This window comes from Pagrus major, chromosome 9 (assembly GCF_040436345.1).
Source record: "Pagrus major chromosome 9, Pma_NU_1.0".
In the NCBI taxonomy this organism is placed as follows: Eukaryota; Metazoa; Chordata; class Actinopteri; order Spariformes; family Sparidae; genus Pagrus; species Pagrus major.
In genome coordinates this window covers 15,829,332-15,849,172 of record NC_133223.1, presented here as the reverse complement: position 1 = coordinate 15,849,172, position 19,841 = coordinate 15,829,332, and the positions used below count along the sequence as shown (strand labels likewise).

General features: G+C 43.5%; 1 protein-coding gene across 1 annotated transcript in view; it reads left to right on the top strand.

Moving 5' to 3' along the window:
* The window catches only part of LOC141002555 (anosmin-1), a 49,071-nt gene that overhangs the window by 12,678 nt on the left and 16,552 nt on the right, over nt 1–19,841 (top strand). The window contains exons 3-6 of the mRNA XM_073473908.1: nt 12,649–12,711; nt 13,024–13,246; nt 18,446–18,630; nt 18,948–19,077. Of these exons, the coding sequence (XP_073330009.1) occupies nt 12,649–12,711; nt 13,024–13,246; nt 18,446–18,630; nt 18,948–19,077 (601 nt within the window). The remainder of the gene's footprint in view (nt 1–12,648; nt 12,712–13,023; nt 13,247–18,445; nt 18,631–18,947; nt 19,078–19,841) is intronic.

Below are 19,841 nucleotides of genomic sequence, written 5' to 3'. Positions count from 1 at the left end.
CACAGCAAAAAAAAAACAACAAAAAAACCCAAAGACATGGCCACAGGAGACGAGGCTGTGGAACTGCAGTTTAGACTTCCTCAGCAGTCTGAAGCTGCTGTCTGTTCAATATGCGAGTGATGAACACTCCAAGAAACCCTCCAGGAAGAAGTACACTCACCGTCTCATACCAGCCTGTGTTTTTATTGATCCCGCAGAGCACGGCGGCCTTTTAAAGAGTAGCCATTTATTTTTCTGGGATAATCAAGCGTTCACAGATAGCCCGATTTCACATGTTCTCCCTGTCAGGAGGGATTTTATTCTCATGAAGGATTAATGTAATCAAAGCTGCTGTGAAATCCTCTTTTAGCAATAATGACCAGTCACACTGAGACAATCTGCTGTCGTCAAAGTGTTTGTGCTCATTCTGAGGATGGATTGGCTGAATATCATAGACGAGAGCACACCTTTTTATGTTGGCTGTGCTGGCCGTTTCCCTCCCGATCTCACGTGTTGAGAGGTGCTGAAGCAAGAAAAGATTCTGTGGCTTTGTCCACGGTCTGCGTTCATGTGGCATCACCAGAGTAATCGTGCAGACAGTCACATAGACGAAAGGGAAGATTAGAATGTAAGAATCTTAAAGCTGATGTACTTAGCAGATGTGGGCTTATCAATTTATCCTCAAAGCTGCTGCATCCTGCCGATAAATCCCGAAGATTGTGTGTGACAGTTTCAGGACGACAGAGATGCAGAATGTGTGTCAAAGACTTGGTGATCGACAGCTCTCTTCACCTTTGACTTGAAGATGACAACTCCAGTGGAGCAATTTATACTTGAGACATCCAGAGCTTGTATCAGAGATGAAGAAAACCGCCTTCTTTGGTTATTTTGTTTGTTTCCTACATCAACAGAAATCCAAAATTCCTTCTCAGCTCGCCAAGATCTGCCTGCTTTTTGTAAAGTCTTTGTTCTCAGCTTTAGAAAAACATAAAAGAGAATTCAATCATCACTTCAAGCAATTAGAATGTGTAATGCCACTTTTATTTGGGCTGCACGTTACGTCTCAATTAGGGCCTCAACTAGGGATGCACATTTTAAGCAATTTCTTGAGGTTAGGGGTGAGGGAGTTATCTACTGGCGTGATCTTTGTCTTATGCAAAATCAGAGTCAGCTACATTAGGAGTTAAAAGAACAGATAAAGTAAACATCAGGTTACTGACTGATGACTTCATTTCAGTTGCATAACTCCAGTCGGTTGCTGTTCAGCAACTGGCCCAACCAAATCTAACCCATATTGAGATGACGAAATTGCTAAAATGTAACATCAGTTTGGATAGAATGTTTTTTATGTATTTTTTTAAATTACAAATTACTTCTAATACCAGTATTTTGTGTTTTCTTTTCACATGTTCAATTAGCAGGCATTTGTAATTTGTAACAAGATATTTTTAGTTTACGTGCACAGACAACACAGAAACAGGAACGATATACAGTATAATTGTACAAGGTACCGGGCTGCTTTCCTTGGTAATTAATGACATCTCACTTAACCTAGTTGCAGTAGCAGAGAGTTGGGAGGATGTTTACTGCCGAGCCTCTATATAACATCGTTTATCAACAAGGTCAATGCTGGAGCTTGTGCCTGTTTCCAATTCAGAATATTGATCTATGTGCCAAAGGGGTTATGACCCTTGCCACAGTTATAAGGAGTCCTTTAAGAGGACTGTCATAACAAGATGCTTTTTAATGTATTTGTGCCAACGTCTGGCTGTCAGTTAATAGCTTTTTAATTGGTTAAAATCTTAATAGCAATTAATCAATGAATGATTAATCATTCACCTTCGTAGCTGCAACTAATTATTATTTTAATTGTCGATGAAATCTCCTACACAGAACCATCTGCTGGAATGCAACCACCAGCGGAGGGTAAACCATTGTTTTACCAAAGTGCTATAGCAGTATCGACGCTAACCTCTTGAGGAGCCGCCATTCTCGCTTTCAAATGACCAGTCGCTTTGTCCACAAACAGAGCATATTTAGTTTACTGTCTTAGGGGAGTAAAGAAACCAGAAAATACTTATAGTTGACGGGTAATTATCAATTATTGCAGCTCCAGTCTCAATGTGTATGTGCTACAATTCAAAGACACTGGAAAGAACCACTGGTGTTAGGAAGTGTTGATGGAGGCTGGAGAGGGCAAGTAGGATTAGTGCATTTCAAGTGTTTCTGAGGCTCAAATAAACAAATGGAGATAGTGCTGGAATGTGACTGCAGCATGGGATTAGGACGGCTTTACTCCCCTTAACGGCGTGGCGTGTTTTACATGTTGTTGGCCTACATTGACACAGAATCTCCAGGTCTTGTTGCATTTGGGGCGAGGAGGGATTGAGACGGCTTGAGTGGTCACCGCCGGGACGTCCTTCTATCTTGTTTACAATCTCCTCAATCTGCAGTGACCGACGTCGCCGTGACAGAAATGCACTTTTCATCTCCTGCGTACGGATAGTGCGAGTTCATTACCGCCGCTGTAAATCAACCGAACGGACAGGTTGAATGAGTGGAAGTGCTTTATCAGGCGATCACGCTTTCAACTCCGCTCCGTCGTAACATTATTCAGCGTGATGGTGTGGGAGTAAATACAGTAAATCATGCGCCGGGCATGGTTTTCTGAGAGGGTTTTCGCTTTCCCATGCCACGTCACAGCCGGCCTCTTTATCACCAATCTGACCCCACATGATGGATACATCCTGTTGAGTCTAATTGTCATGAAATGTAAACCGAGCCCAGAGGTAGGTGATAACTGAGGCTCTGGTTACAGCCACTGTATTTCCTGACTCTTGCAGAACATAACAACATGAGATGGCAGAGGACCTGTAAGAGAAGGAGGCCTCGCAGTGTGTGTGTGTGTGTGTGTGTGTGTGTGTGTGTGTGTGTGTGTGTGTGTGTGTGTGTGTGTGGTGTCTGGGTGAAACTTCAGAGTCATTAAGTATTAAGTGCACTGCTATTGCATTCCACAGCAGACAAAGCACAAATTCTGGCTTAAGCTGTGTGGGCTTTATACTCATAAATAAGGCAGGCACCTCTGATTGGGGGCTAAATGTATAATTCATGCACTGCCCCTCCTGCTCCTCCTCTTTTTTCTTCTCACTTTCTGCCAAGCTATTCCTTTTCAGCTCTTTGTTGTCTGGGCCTTCAACTGCATTTTAATCAATAATTAAAGTGATGCTCAAAGAATGTCTGTGACACCACCTGCTAGGTTACTCACCGTCTCCGAGAAACAAAATAGAAAGTCTTGAACCGTATACATTTCAGTTCACCCCACCGGAGCTGGAAGAGTACAGTGTTTTAGTTGGTTGTAAATGTGAAAGAGTTATGAGACTGGCAACAGTTGCAGCATACGTCTTTCTCAGGGCTGTAAAACACTTGGAGATTTTGGAAAATGTGTTGTTAGTCGTGTAGGAGTAATTTGAAGAAGACTGTGTCAGTCTTTGTCTGAATTCATTAGCCTAGTTATCATAACAAGGCTCCAGACTGCGATCATTTAGTGGCATTTTGGAACCATTTTTTGGAGACAGTGCAACAAAATGTTATAATTGGGAACACTGGGAACTTGTCCCTCATCATTGTTTTTTTCCGTCTCATCATCATCCTCCATTGGTGACGTCTGCCTTGGCTGCCACAGCAGTAAAAAGAAGAATCAAAAAAAGAAAACAACAACAAACATTTCTCAATCAGTCATCTAACACTTTGTCAATACGTACGTGGTTATTGTTGCTGCACATCAGTTTGTTGCTCTCACTGTGAGAGCCGATGATAACGTTTTTGTGTCACTTCGCATGCTTCCTCTCTCTTGTCCACTTGAGCACTGCCCTTGAATGTGTTGCACTGCATCAGTGTTGTAAAAAGTATCCACAAGTTATAATTGAGTAAAAGTAAAGATATCCTGTTAAAATATTACTTTGGTAATAATGAAAGTTACCCATATGAATAGTACTTGAGTAAAAGTCTATGATATGATATGTCCTTAAGTATTAAAAGTACTCTTCTGACAATCAATGTACTCAAGTATCAAAAGTACAAGTAAATTAATATATGTTACCGGTAGGTATAAACTGTATACCTGGTGTTGCTTGACTTTATTTGCGTTGGCGTTACGAATTAAAAAATGCACTGCTATGGCTAGTTACTTTGCATGCTGTCTGCAGAGTAACTAGTAACTAAAGTTATCAAATAAATGTAGTGGAGTAAAAGGTACAGCATCTGCCTTCAAATGTAGAGGAGTGGAAGTATAAAGTAGCAGAAAATGAAAATAAAATATAAATACTCAAGTAAAGTAAGAATTCCTTGGAGTTGTACTTAAGTACAGTGTTTGAGTAAAAGTACTGAGGGAGCACCAGTGCTACCAGTGGAAAGAGTTAGTCTGGAGCCCTGCATGGTTATATGAGTTGCCTTGATATTGCAAATAGTGCAAGCCTGTGGCAGCTCTGTATGTCATTCCATTTTTAGACGATAATTTCTAAAAATCCACGTTGGCAGTTCTTAGTATTTCTCGGTTGCTGCAGGGTATCGCTGCAGACAGCTTGTCCTTCCTCAGAGCGGCTGTGACAGAAGTGATAAACAGATGCAGGGACGATAGGCTTGACTGCACTTAATGCCCAATTTTCATAAAGTTTGTGGAGACAAGAGGAGAGCAGACAGCCACCAATTTGCTCCACACACACTGTACATTATACCCGGTTCCTGTACACCTAAGCGCATGAGCACCTACATGCTGTAATTGTTGTCTTTCCTTGCTCTGAATCCTCATCTGACACTGCGAGCCTTGCAGGTTTGCTGTTAGTTTGCAGAGGCTTATATAACTGCGGAATAGAAAACCCCACAGCAACCACTGCGGTATAATTTTATCTGTGCATCCCCCTGAAATATGTAAATACAAAACCCAAACTTTGTATGAATATTTAACTGCACTTTCATTGACTCACACAGCCTTTGTACTGTAAGTTTAAGTTGCAAGTATATCATCGACACGACTGGGGATCTTTCCAACAGCTCTAATACAATTCCTTAATAAAAATTTCAACCGTTTTCCCTTCCAGATAAGTGTTTAGATAAGCATCCTTCTTCTTGTTGGAACACCTCATCTCATATTTATGAGCGCTCATGTGAGCACGCTGCGTATAGAGTTGCAGACTCACATCTCAAGTCGGCACGCCGTTAATCTTTTTTGTTCTACCTGATCCACGCCACTGTCTGCTCAACACACACCTGTGCTGATTTACAGCAGCGCAGAAATTAAATACACAATATCTCATGGACCTTAATGCTCTATAAGGTCACATAAGGTTGAGGAAATGGTGCGTCTAGACTATATAACAGCTCAGGACGGGGATATCTTCTTCCTGATTTATTTGCTGGATTTTTTACAGACCTTTGAAACTTAATGGCACGTCAGAGACGTACTGGAAAGCCTTGCTAGCATATGATTTTACACTCATTGAGATCACGGCTCATGCACTTGATGAAATATGTTTCAGCCTGGCTAATCTGTAATCATAGACTCTGTGGGCATCATCTGGAAGGAAAGGACAAAGATTTTAAGGCATGCTACTCAATTATTGTGTCCAAAAATAGACTTTAACTTTGAATGTAAATAAAGCTGAGTTTGAATGAGAATGGGGAAGAGAACAGAGAAATCATCAAGAGTAATAGTCCTCACTGTGGTATTCCACTAAGCGCTGAGGGTGACTGACTGTGTCACGGGTAAATCTGAAAGTGTTGTCCGCATGTCTCAAGTTTTTCATCCATCTTTGGATTTTCTAAATCCATTCACACTGAAATGCCAAAAATAATTGGAAAAACAGGAAAATCTTGTATTTTTCCTCCTCTTTTATGTCTGTGGTTTTGGTGCACCATTCCATTGTTTGAAAACCACCATTAATTCGGAAAGAAATGGGATCGAACATAAGCTGTTGTGACACACACACAGCCTACAGCTGTAAGAAAAGAGAGGCGAGGTCCTGTCCCTTCGAGAGACAAACAGAATTTTGATCCCGTTTGAATTGTGCCATGAATTACACATATGATATTTGTCAGTTCAAAAGATATGCATCCCAATAATTTTACAGTTTGTTGTAAAGATAGTAAATATCTAGCTCACTGAACTACATCGTCTCGCTCATCATACATCGCCAACACCAACATGGCTGTCGTCTCGGTTCAGAAACAGTATTGAAAACGGTGAAAATCAATAAATAATAAATCTGGCCATATTGACAACTTCAGTCATTTGAAAGCAGAGTTTGTCAGTTCTGTGAGCTGCTAATATACAGGACTGGCTCTACAAGGTTTTGTTTATGGCTTTTGATGAACATTAAACAAGATGACGTCACTAATGCAACTGTTGGCTGTGTAGTCCTTCTAATTACATACTGTCACAGTGTTATATTTCTACACACATCGTAAGTGTAATTCATGGCACAAATCAGACAGAATAAAACAAATATTTATCTTTATCCATTCACTACCATATATATTTTTTCTGAAATAAGGTCCCATGGTGGTCCACCACAGGGGGCGTGACTTCTCTATTAGTCGATTAAGTAATTAGTCAATTCTGTCATTTAAAGCAAAAGTGTCAAACATTCTCCTCAAATGGAGTATTTCTTTGTCTTAAATGGCAACAATTTTCTTTTAGTGTGTGGCTGAAAACAGACTTCTAATAAGCCTGGAGGAGGAGGATACCACGCTAAGGCACAGGATTACCAAGACTTCAGGTTATTCAAATATCGGATATTTAAGTTGGTGCCCTGAAACCCTGAAAAAAAAGTGTTTTAAACCTTATTTTGGGGCAAAGTTGCCAAACTTTATAAGTTCTTTTTATCAGATTCGACAGGTGATACTGTACATGCAGTTTTTATGGGCCTGGTGACCATCAAAATTAAGTTATGGCTTTCTCCCCATTCATTCAGATAGGGGCCTGATATTGGGTGATATCGGGCTGATTAATGATTAATAAATAATGAAAACGACAGATGTTAAGTGTCTCAGAGTGGCCAATTAAGTAACGCAGGTGTGGTCACTGACATATTTTTGTGATGTGTTCAGTATTAATCTTGAATTATTTGTGCTGTTCAGGATTACCTATAAAAGCTGTGCTCATTTTGGGCAGTGGGTGTTTTCTGCACAGACAGTGTTGGGAAACTGGCTTGTTAAAGTGCTTCAAAAGGGTATGAAACTCTCCCAGCCATCATTGGCATAAAAGATTATCGCCTGCATCAAAAGAAAAAGAAAAAGTTCTTTGATGAAATGTCAAAGGTATGCGGGGTGTGACTGCTTGCTCGCAGTCAGCCATGGTTGTGCTGTGGCTTCCATGTCCCATCTCAGCTCAACCCTTCATCCACTTCGACCAATGTGAATTTCTGGATCCCTCGGCTGCCAAGATTGCAACAGTAAACTCCAGGCTGCGAAATGTCTCTCACATCTTACATGTCCCTCGAGAACCTGTTCTACAGTCTGTGATTGGCATATTTCATTAAATGACTTGTCTTCTTGTGCAATTGTCTTACAGCAGACGCAAAACATGTGTCAGTGACATCACCTGTACTGTGTGGTTGGCTATAGGCTGGGAAAACACACAAAAAAAGATCACAAAAAGAAGTTGGAGGCTACAGAAACATGGCCTTGTATCGTTGCTGGCAAGTGAAAGTGCATTGGCCGTGTTTGCGAAAGATATATCACATGATAAAAAGCTCATTCTTGAGCCTGGTGCTCTCAGATCTATCTGCTCTGGAGAGACTTTTGGAAAACATCCATTTTAGTATGATCACGCTGGCTTAGGGCAGATGGAAGGCCGAACCAGAGAGAAAAGATGAGTTTCAAAATTTATCTGGATTAGAGCGGACATGGTTTGAGAGTGAGGGAGAACGAAAGGCAGATAAGAACTGAGGAGAAACTGGGCAAGTCGAGCGGAGGCGACAGCCAAATAAAAGTGAAATAGAGTGAGAAGTGAGTGAGTACGTGGAGTAAGTGCCTGTTTCAATAGAGGAGGGAGCAGAGGCCCCGCCGACCTGCTCCTGGATGGGTCGATAGATATGAGCGGGGGGCTGAGAGCTGCCGGAATAATTGAGTCTGGTCATCGGGAGTGTGAAAAGCGCGAGGGCAGCAGAAAATAGCCATAACTCAATGAGATTGGGGGTGAGATTTACGACGTGTATGATCAACAACAAAGATTCCTCCATATCGGAGTCTCCCAGGGAAGCAGAGCGCCGCTGCTCCATCCCAAGGGGCGGCAAAGGCACCTTGTAAATATCTGTTGGCACCACTCAGGCTTTCCACTGACCGCTGGGATCGATGCGCGCGGCTCCCAGATGTCATCCCCGAGCTTTTGAGAGAAAAGATACAGGAGTGGGAGCTGTGTAGGTGTGTGTCTGCTGAATTTAATTTACAAAATAACAAGATCAGTCGGAGCTGTCTCACTCATCACCCCGCGATTGTACAAATATGTTGTGGCAAAATGTCAGCTGCATGATTATGAATTATAGCCCGTCTTTTATTTTGTATGTTTTGTATACAGCGTGTATTGTTAAGCCCGGGGCAGTCTCGACTGGTAGCAGCTCATGCTTCATTAACTAAAACAAAACACTGCTGTGACATTTTATGTATGCACTTTTTGCTTATGTTATTTCAGCCGTTCACTCACTCGGGCCATTTTTTAACGATGTGTGGAGATGCCCCCATGATGGAGAAAGGCAGTTCAGTGCACAGCAACCAACCCCCCATCGCTCTCCCTTTCCCTCTCCTCCCCCCCCCCGTCTCACCCCCTGCCTCGTCCCAGCCATGACAAAGTGAAGATGGGCTGTGGCGTTGGCTGCCATTCAGCCTGACTCTCTCATCGGCCCCACAGAATGCCTTTCAGGGTCCCCCAGAGTAACAACCGCTGCGTTTTATTACAGCGTGAAATTGGGAGTGAAAGAGCGCCATGGATGTTCCTACTTAACCATGCAGAATGTGTCACTGTTGGGTAGGAAGATAAGAGGACAAAGGGGAAATCAGCCGCTCAAATGCTTTTGTTCGGACTAACAGCTCAAGTCCATTGAAACAACCCAGGGCTCTTGTTTACCTCTCAGAGTAAAACCATTGGTGTCTTTTTAGGTGAAATTTGTCCAGGAATATGTTAACATCACATAGGATAATGACATGCGTTCCCATTCAAACAGATGGTGGCTGCGTTGCCAGCTGGAGAGATTTGCTCGAGGGAGACCCAGACATTGGCACCCAAACCCAGCAGATACACTTTGTCCAGCTCAATTATGTTCTCCACTCCAGTTCCATGGTGTGTTTTCCCAGATTAGATCTCAGAAAAGTCAAACACTAGCATAGCTATCAACGGCGCAAGATGTGCAAATGTTTGAGGGCTTTCAAGCCTCGAAGGGACCCGGTAACACCAACTGTGAGACCATGGATATCTCCTGATGTGATCCCAGGAATAGAATGGCATTAGTTTCATGATCGATTAATCTGTTGATTATTCTCTCGATTAATCATTTAAACACATCACATTCTCCCAGATCCAAAAGTACGGCCGCTGGAGCGGTCAAGCTGCACAGGGCAAAACATTTTTCAAGCAAAAATGTCAAACATTTGCGGTTTCCAGCTTCTTCAATAACATTATGTTCCTTTTCTTTGTCATTTATGTTTTTTTCTTGTCACCAAGAGTTGAGTTTTGGACTGTTGGTTGGACCAAAGAAGCGATTTGAAGATGTCACTTTGTGCTCTGGGAATTGGAGCATTTTTCACATTTGCTTCTTTTTATAGACTAAATGGTAATGAAAATAATCAAATGCAGCCCTACTTGCAACGACCAATGCAATATATCTTTTTCGATTTCGAAAGTACATGTTTCAGGAGGAAGAGGGTGTGTATCTGCATGGGTGGAAACTACGACCACCCCCCTCGACAAAAGTTGCACAACAGCTTACAGAAGATATGTGGTGGCACTCTCCCAAGCATGCTTTTGGCGGCGTTGGTGCCATGGTTTAGATTGAGCACCAAACTGTGTAAATAGGAATCAGGGACTTGATTGATGAGAGCACCTTTGTAATTATATACAGCCATCCTATTTGCTTTGGCAAGACATCTGTCGTCGGTCCTCCTCTTCCCTACTTAAATGTCAGGTTGTGGGTGTGGCCGCCGAGAGTCGCTGACAGATTGTCAGTTTTCAGCACACCTGCAGAGAGCTCTCACTGCCTCCACACAAACGCTTATCTTTGTGAAGAGTTTACAAGATACCAGCCCATTCAGCAGAAATCAAAGAATTTTAAAATGCAACTTCCTTAGAAGAATTCAGCAGTTTTTCTTAGTTGGGAACTTTTGCCCTGAGGAGGAAAAAAACAGAAAAACTGGGACTGGTGGGGGGGTGAGACAACACGAAACACACAGCCAGCATTCTGATGTGTGTTGCAATATCCTTGGTACGCAATGTGCTGTGTTAATTCATGCTGCTTGGCACGCAAGCCCGAGCATCTTGAGGTAACGATGATTCTATTTTCACTTGCATAGTTGTGATCGTGTTGAACCAGAAGGAGATTCGTCCTCAAGAAAAGCCCGTGGAATGCATTCAGCCGGTGCACACAAGATCTTTCAATGAGTAAAATGAGCTTGATCCCCCCGGCTTATGTGTGTATGTTCAGTGATTTGTAGAAGGGATTTGGGGGGCTTTAACATGTGCGTCTACTGGCTGCATGTCCTTTAGACACTGGTGTAGGCGCACACAGCCATCGCCTCAACACCTCATTGTTCCAGCGCCTGGCTTGTGTGAGGATGCTGAGGTTGCTTGCTACTGCTCGTCTTCGCCGCGGGCTGCACTCTCAGAGGACACAATCGAGAACAGAATAAATGACATAAGGTCAGCGTATTATTAATAGCAGATGATGATAAAACTGCACAGACTGTCTGGACGGTGCAATTGAGCTCATATGTCTTCTTAAATCTCTGAGGTGTTGCAGCGGTTTCACCTGATCAGCCGTGTAGAAACCACATTAGTTTCTTTTGCAGCTCTCAGCTGTCATAACTGCGTGCTCTCCTTCCGAAGTCTCCGATTTCCCCCTTTGGCACGTTATGTTTTATATCATCACTGCAGAGATATCCATATTGCTATGAAGTAATTAAGAAAATACCCTCGCTCTTCCCGCCCTCTGGAGCGAGCTATTTAACACTCAACACACTGTCCACACAGGGCTTCTCGGTTTGCCCGAGACGAGGCTGGGCACAGCAGAGAGGGCCCGGTTGTAATCGAGCGCTGGCAGGCGTGTGCACGGTCCTGATTGCAGCGCGTTCCTCCAGAAGCAAGGTTTATGTTTCATCATGCGCCCGTCCACCGCACTCCATAAAAAGCAAATAAACTTTTCACTGGCAATGGCATAATAATGACAGAGTCGGCTAATGAGCGAATTAAAGTCGTAAATACAACCCCGGCCCCCTGACTCAGATGTGAAATTTCTTACATCAACTTGGTGTTGAACACACTCTCTACTGTAGGCGCCCTCATTTATCCACTCCACCTTACGTAACACCACATATTGCACTGATGATCTTTTTTCAGGAGCCTCTTATCCGGGCTAAAAGTGGACCTCCGCTGATGGCAGATCTCCATATCTGTTCTATCATATCTCCCTCTCCCACTCACTGAACATACTGGACTGTCCCAGATGAAGAATGTGTTGAAAATGTGCTGCTGTGCCTCATCCCAGACATTACTGTAGCCGGTGCAGGAGTCTAAATTAAATGGAGTTGAATGAGTGACTTTGGCAGGTCTCTGGTTGGTGTGGTTTGGGCTGCTCCCCAGTGCAGCACAGAAGCAGCCTGGCAGCCGTTTGACTGTTTGACTGAGCTTACTCTTCTCTTTCACACCAGCGCTCGGCGGCCAGCACCAGGAGCATATAAGACCTGAGCTTCTCTCGGTCCCCATCTGAGCGCCTTCCCGTCCCTGCGGCAGCATCTGCCTGATTCTGTTGGACACGCATGAGCTTTTGTGTTATATTCCGTTTGCTTTTATTCAATTAGATTCACTCAGGGTATAGCATTTAAAAGCAGGAGGATTGGTAAACTCTCATTTAAAATTTTATCATCCCGTTATGTTTGGCAAAACGACTTGCCGATGCCCATGCCAAGCATTCACTAAATTTGTTCCACGTGTTTTAAAAAAAAGGGAATCCCAAGAACATTAAATCAAGTGTATCATTTATTAAGTGCTCTCTGTTCAGACGATGGGGAAGTTTGGTGCCAGCGCGTATCAGGCCCAGACATGAGCAGGAGAGGCGACAGTATAAGAATGAGGCGTAGACAACATGGTGTTGAGGCATGAAGATGGAATCCGCCAGGGTACTTCCAAGCATCTGTAGATTTCTAGACACAGCGCACACAGGGTGTGTCGGTCTACTCATTACGGACAACCCCTCTGCCCCGTGTTTGCTTTTGTAGAAAGAAGACTGTTTATATTCTTTGAAGGTATGCCGGGCTTCTGTGACAAAAAGAGGTGTGACCGGTTGCCGTGAACGGGCGCGGGATGTGGCTGAGTGAGGTGCCTGTCAGGCAGCCAGCACCATCTCCACAGCGGTGACTCTTTGATGTGGCTTGCTCTTTGAAGAACTGACACCCTTCTCCTTTTCACAGTGCCTGGAGCCCTGCAAGGAATCCTGGGACCTGAAGGAAAACCAGTGCCAGGATTTATGCGAGGTATGTCACTACCGCAAATACCGTGGTTGCCTCAGACACGAGTGTTCGAGCATTTTTTTTTTATTCATGCTTAGTGGGAAAATTCAGTAAGAGGAAAGTTTGAGAGGAGTGTGAAGTAACTCTTTCTGCACTCTGTGAGGCTGAATCAAAGCTGTTTAATGTAGACGCTGCTCCTGTGAGTCATAAGCTGAAATGTAAACAGGACAATCCCTGTTAGCTCACAGAACTGCCAGTTCGCAGCCAGGCAGGTTAGTCTTAAAAAGTAATCTGACATATATTTTTCCCTCTCCTCCTCCTTCTCCTACTCCTTAGCCCCTCTTTCCCAAGAAGCATTATGAGTGTCTGACGAGCTGCGAGTTCCTGAAGTCAGTAGAGGGAGTGAAGCAAGGCGACTGTCCTGCCCCGGAGAAGGCCAGCGGCTTTGCAGCAGCCTGCGTGGAGAGCTGTGAGGAGGATGGAGAGTGTTCGTCTGTGAAGAAGTGCTGCTCCAACGGCTGTGGCCACACCTGCCAGCTGCCTAAGAACCTCTACAAAGGTAACACTGAAGGAGTAACTTGCAGCATTTTTGTGTGAATGTAAATTATGCAAATGGGATTTTTGTCCTGGTTGATTTCTTGACCAGCAACTTTATCAGAAATACAACAAAAAAGAAACTGGAGTATCTGTTTACAGTGCAACCGGTCATCGTTCTAGTTTCCCATAGAGCTGCAGGGCATTGCAGACGAAGTTGGTTACCTCGTTGAGTTTGAGGTTTGCAGCCCATCGCCTGCAACTTTCTCATCCAAGAGCTCAGTTTGGCTGCTCCTCGGTGTATCATTACTCCCTGCAACAGTTAAAATTGATCTGCCGTCCAGAGACGCAAAACAAAATGTCCATTGTTGTCCATTTCCTGTGACTGCCTCACAATAAAAGCCTCCCGTGTTTTGCCAGTTGAATGCTTTTAATGTGAAGGTACACCAGTAGGAGAGGAAAGGGTGAACAGAGAGGCCGTTATCAGCGAGATGAAATTAAAAACAGGAAAGACGGATTTCATAGATGCATTGTTTTATGCGAATCCCTTGAGAAGGCAGTTTGAGTCCAATGTGGGAATGAAGCAATGAAAACTACTAACTACTATATAGTGAGGTAATTTCAGAATATAAACTCATTGGCTGACTCTTCCTGAAAAGATTCTCACCACAAATAGTATCAAAAACAGGGTATGGCTGCTTGTAAATCTTGAGGGTTATAACTTCCAGTGTGGAAACGCAGACTCCACCACAAACAATGAAAACTACCATATGGAGAAGTAATTCAGAATATAAACCCACTGATCCTTGTTACTGTATTGCATCGGCGTGTTGTTGTTGTTCCTAGCACATTATAATTAATGTTGCTCCAGGACCATCATCTCAATGTACAAGAAAGAGACAAACTCCACTTTTCAGTACACGACTCTCACTCAAGAGACCAGGGTTTATATCCTGATTGGAACATATTATCTTATAGTGCAGTAAGTTTACCTATTATTGTCTGTTTCTTTTTGTTTTTCTGTCAGTGGTTTGGTTAGGTTCAGGCAACACAAATATTATGGTTATAATATTATTATATTATAATATTATATTATTATACAAATATTAGGTTGAGAGAACATAGTTTGGGTTAAAATAGACCCTTGCACATCCATACCCTTCCTATCCATATTACTGATCAAAAATCTGTTTGTGTTCATATTTTTGTACCAATAGTCATCCCTGCAATATTGTCACAATATTAATATCAAGGTTTTTTATCAAAATACTGTGATTTGACACCTTATCCTAGCATTTGTGAAGTGCCTTTGAGGACATTTCAAAATATCGCGATATACAGTATATCGTTTATCGGGATGCCGCCTAAACACACCATGATGTTATTTAAAGTCCATACCGCCCAGCCCTAGTTACAAAGGACAAAGGATAACTGACTGGACTGTTTTCAAAACCTGGGGCCCACATTACCCACAATTCAATTTATCAGATTACATGCAGCTTCCTCTGCAGCAACAAAAGGCTTTATACTGCTCTTTTCCCCCACATATGAAGTCGTACTCCACAAAGAACTGTAAACACACTTCAATGTGAAAAATTGGTGAAGTTACCCTTTACAAGATGATGCGTTAACGTTGTGCCCTCAACTTGTCCGTTGCCCCCAAGTGGCAACAAAAAAACAGCTACTGCAGGTTTAAATTAAAACGCGTTGATAGATTATGATGCGAAGTCACAACTTATTAACTGGAGGAAGAAGGGATGCACTTAGTGTCTCAACGTTGGACTGTTTGCTCTGATAAAGTTGTTTAATTGTGCGTTCACTCAGCGTCTCATCTCGTTATTTAATTATTGCTCCGAGATTGACCAAATTAACACGGTTCATCACTCCCTCCCTCTCTATTTATCCTGTTCAGTGAATGACGTTTCATCAGTCTGGTAATGCTCCAGTGCAAACATCTTGTTCTTAATGTGATTAAACTGTCGCAGTTTGCATAATTTTCATAAATAGTGTTGAACCAATTAATCCCTCTCTGTCAAACATTAATTGTAAATCGCAATGACGCAAATTGCAGATTATCTCGGACCATTTTTGAACTTGCTTTAGAAACCATGAATCTTCATTTCGTCTCTGTGTATTGTACTGCACCCACACATCCCTCACGCCGTCTCTGTTGTAGATTGGAACAAATCTTTGGTCTCGAATTTGCTGGATAAGCTTGAGGGTTTTGCAGACACAGATGTACCCAAGAATCTTTGCTCCAGTAAAATGGTTTAATAGCGCTGCCCAAGGCGACCCGGGTGCTGAGTCGTTTTGTGAGACAACCAAGAGCCTCTGAACTCGGAGATGGGAGCTGGAACTACATTATATACACTATCAGCACACAATTGCTGGCAGCCCGAGGCCATAACATTGGGGAGATGTTGAAGTGAGACCAGTGGTGGATGAGTCTAAATCAAGCTTTGAACTGCGGCAGTGATAGGCTGTAGCTGCTTTGAATCACACTGCAGTGAGTGTGTTTTATTGTGTTTAGCTGAAAGAAGCAGCAGCATGTGATTCAGAGTTAGAGCTCCTGCACACACAAGAGCTTGCTAGTGTTTATATTTGATTTGGAAAAAATCCCCAGGGACTTCATGGTGGATGTCACGCACAAAAGGTGAACAGCACGTTAATCGGAAGGAAAGATGAAAGCAGGCGTAACCTTGAAAATTTCAATACAGTCACCCTGTCAATGAAAGGCATACAGCGCGCTGCGAGACCTTCGAATCGAGCGGCACCGCCCGATGATTCAGTCCGAACACCGAGCACCGTCGGCGCTGCGTTTACACTGAATCACACCGAGCGTTTTGGTGAAAGTTGGGATGGAATTCCCGTCCTGGTCCTCCTCTGTGTTAAAGGTCTAATGAGGCGCTCATGGGTTGAAGAGCGTAATTGTTTCTATGTGTGCACGAGTGTGTAGTCTTTGCCGTGATGAGCTATGATGCTGGAAGCCATTAGCAAACACAAGCGGGGAGAAATGGAGCGTTTCCCCTCAGTGAGATCATTCTCAGATGTGTGTGTTCAGGTTAGGGTCCCCAGTCCATGTGTTTGTCCCTGAGAGAGGAAAACTGAGGAGACACTGGACCCCCACTGGGCTTTTGATCTGGAGCAAGACTTCTTATTCTTCTTATTCTTATTCTTATTCTTGTTCTTATTCCTATTTTGATCAATAGAGCCTGACCTTGTGGCCCATCATCCATTGTGTATTGGTGGGGGTGTGCCTCAGATAAAATTGCTTTATTCAGATTGCTTTATTTTAATATTTACAATATTAATGAGGTAATAATACAACCTCACAAATATTTATTTTTTCCATAACTGAATAAACAAGCTGTTCTCAGAGGAAAAAAAGGTCCCCAGAACACTGTTTGAAGCTGGAAAGGGTCCGCCAAATATAAACAAAGTCAAACAGTTTGAAATTGTGTTGTCCTTTAAGGTCAGTTTGTTAATTCGGTTTGTTTAGGCATAAAAACAGTTTCACTTTCATATCTTTTTCTCTATTCACTTAAAGAAATAGCACCAATCCGACTTGTTGTGTGTTTTTTCTGATCAAATCCAGACACAGTTCAACAGCATGCTGTGAGAGCACCAGGGAAAGGAGTTGTTGGGTGGTTAAATCAAACAACATGTGAAAAATGTAGATGTCAGATTGACAACGAATTAAATGAGAGCCATCCTCCGATTTACGGTAAGCCCTTGTGCTACAGGCAGCGTTTGCAGTGTTTTCCTCCTCAGCCCCCCTTGTAATTAGAGCAGCCATTATGACAGTATGTGCGTGAGTATTGACAATTATATTCCTGCGAGTGTAATCGTTGGCGTGATTAACACATGAATGGACACCGTGCTCTTGATCAAGCCTCCGCAGCAGCAGTTACATCATGCTTTGGAGTAAGCGTGCGGCCATTGAAAAATGAAACACTGTGTGATTCTTGGACCGAACCTGACCCTGAAAGTTATCTTTGGAACGAGCGGAGCTGAGAGAAAGTGCATTCGCCGCCCTCCTACATATTGCGGAAGAGAGGGGTTGTGTGCATGTGTGTGGTTTTTGGGCTTTGCAGGAGTGCCTCGTGCGACTTTGTGGGAAGATGAGCTAAGACGGAGAGGAGCTGAGGAATGCTGCGGTTACCTTGGTGTTTGTTATTGCGCAGGAAATGTGACACGCACGCACGCACGCACACAGGCGCACACGAGCTCGACTGTGGAGCTGTGAAACCGCAGCACAATGACCCCCAGCTGTTAGTGTGCAGAAAGCTGTTATCAGCGGCACCAAACAAAGTACCGACTCCATATGCATGTGGCTCAAGGACCCTCCTCCATCTTCCGGAGGTTTTATATGCATCAATCAATCACTTTTACATACCCTGGATGAGGACTGAATAGAGATATAAGTAGATCAGGCGCTCTGCATGCAAAACACAGTCTTGATTATGTTGTTTACCGACACGCAGCGCAATAGCCTTGAGCGTGCGTTGATGCTGTTGATAAATGCGGAGCAGTGTTGGGCCGCTCGGCAGCGGCAGAGGTCCGAAATGATGGTCTGGAGTGCTGTGTGATTTATTGAGAACTGTGGGATGTATTCAGCCTTCTCCTGTACTTCCAAACTTGCTTTTCCAATCTCCATCTCATTATCACTATGCCCGACGCTCAATCAACAACTCACTACGTCTCCACTGCAATAAATCCACTTGAGAGAGTCGGTCTGACTTGGCTGAGCATTTGGCCCGGTCCTGCACTTAATAAATCTCTAATTTATTGCACATGGCTGCGTCGACTTTGTCTGAAAGGGCTGAATGTGAAGCGCAATGATCCGGATGAGATTTAAATGTATGTGTGTATGTTTACACTGAGGGAGTGAAAGATGTTCCGCGCGCCATCTCACATACCTTGATGTAAACGGTGTGTATCATCACTAAGAAGCGCAGCAACTCAAACACACCACCCCGGCCAGGAAATATCACAATCTGTCACAGGAGAAAGATGATGCTGTTGACCCGCAGCATGTATTAAATCTATTGCAGTGAGGTCATGTCTCGCTTTTAAATCTGTATCTGTCCAACTCTGATGGTGTCATTTCACTTTCCACCCCAGAAAGTAAAAAAAAAACCCAACACATTTCATGTTGGAAGTTCACCTACAGTGATGATATTAACTCCTGTCACGCAATCGTCTTCCTTGCATGTACTTTTAGGAGTCCCGCTGAAGCCGAGGAAAGAGCTGGTGTTTTTGGAGCAGCCGTCGGGTCAGCTGGAGATCCGCTGGTCGTCCAAGTTCAACATTTCCGTGGAGCCCGTCCTCTATGTGGTGCAGCGCCGCTGGAATTATGGCATCCACCCCAGCGAGGATGATGCCACAGAGTGGCAGACTGTGGCACAGGTAGGAATCCTGCACACACTCGATGAAGGTTTTGTCTTTAGATCTCATCAAATGCTGGTATTCTTTTGATCAGACGTGTGGGATTTGTGTCACAGCTCCACATGTCCCAGCGTGCCACATGCTGCAGCTGTGAAAGTGCTGCACCGCGCTGACAGACTGTTGCACGCGGTTGCACATTCCTCACAGTCGCAGTGTCTTTGAAAGTTTGGCAAAGAGAAACACACAGATGACTGATGTGGCAGCAAACTCACACGGGGCTCTGACCCCGCTCGAACTCTGACCCCTGCGGTGTGCTCTCCCCCCCATCTGTCCCTCAGACTGCAGAGGAGCGCGTCCAACTGGCCGACATCAGAGCCAGCAGATGGTACCAGTTCAGAGTGGCTGCAGTCAACGTGCACGGGACCCGAGGCTTCACTGCGCCCAGCAAACACTTCCGCTCCTCCAGAGGTCGGTGTGTGTGTGTGTGTGTGTGTGCGCACTTATGCACGTGTGTGTGGCCTTGCTTTGTGACTGAGTTCCTGTTTGACACCCACTGCCCTCCATTTGTTACGGTTAAGACCTTGGAACAGGTGGAGCGTTTGGGAAAGAGTTTTCAAACCTGATTTGACTTGTTATCTGTTATCTGGAAACCAAGGCCATGTGGTGAACATTCAGCCAAGCTTTCTTTATCACTGACTCAAAGAAAATGTGTATTTTATTTAAAAAGAAAAAAAAGTTTTAATTACCTGCCTTTTGCACCATTCATCTCTTTAGAGGCTTAGTCACAGATGCTCAACTCCTTGGCTCCATACAGCAGCAGCAAACTGATTACGACTGAAAGATGAGTCATAAAAACAAATGTACATTGAACACTTTTTTGATGTGTTTATTAAAAAAAATATGTTTTCAGGTATTAAAGGAGTACTATGTAATTTTGGGGAAGAAATTTGAATCAGAAGGGAAAGATCTTCATTGACTCTCATTGTTTTCATGGCTGAATAAACTGAATAAACAAACTGACCTTAAAGAACAACACACTTTACTTTGTTTATATGTGGCGGACCCTGCCACCTTTCTAGTTCAAACAGTGTTCTGAGGATCTTATTTTCGTCTGGGAACAGCTTGTTTATTCAGTTTGGGAAAAGATAAATAGTTCTGAGTTTGTATTATTACCTCATTAATACTTTAAATATTAAAATTTGGAGTTTGAATTTCTTCGCCAACACTACATA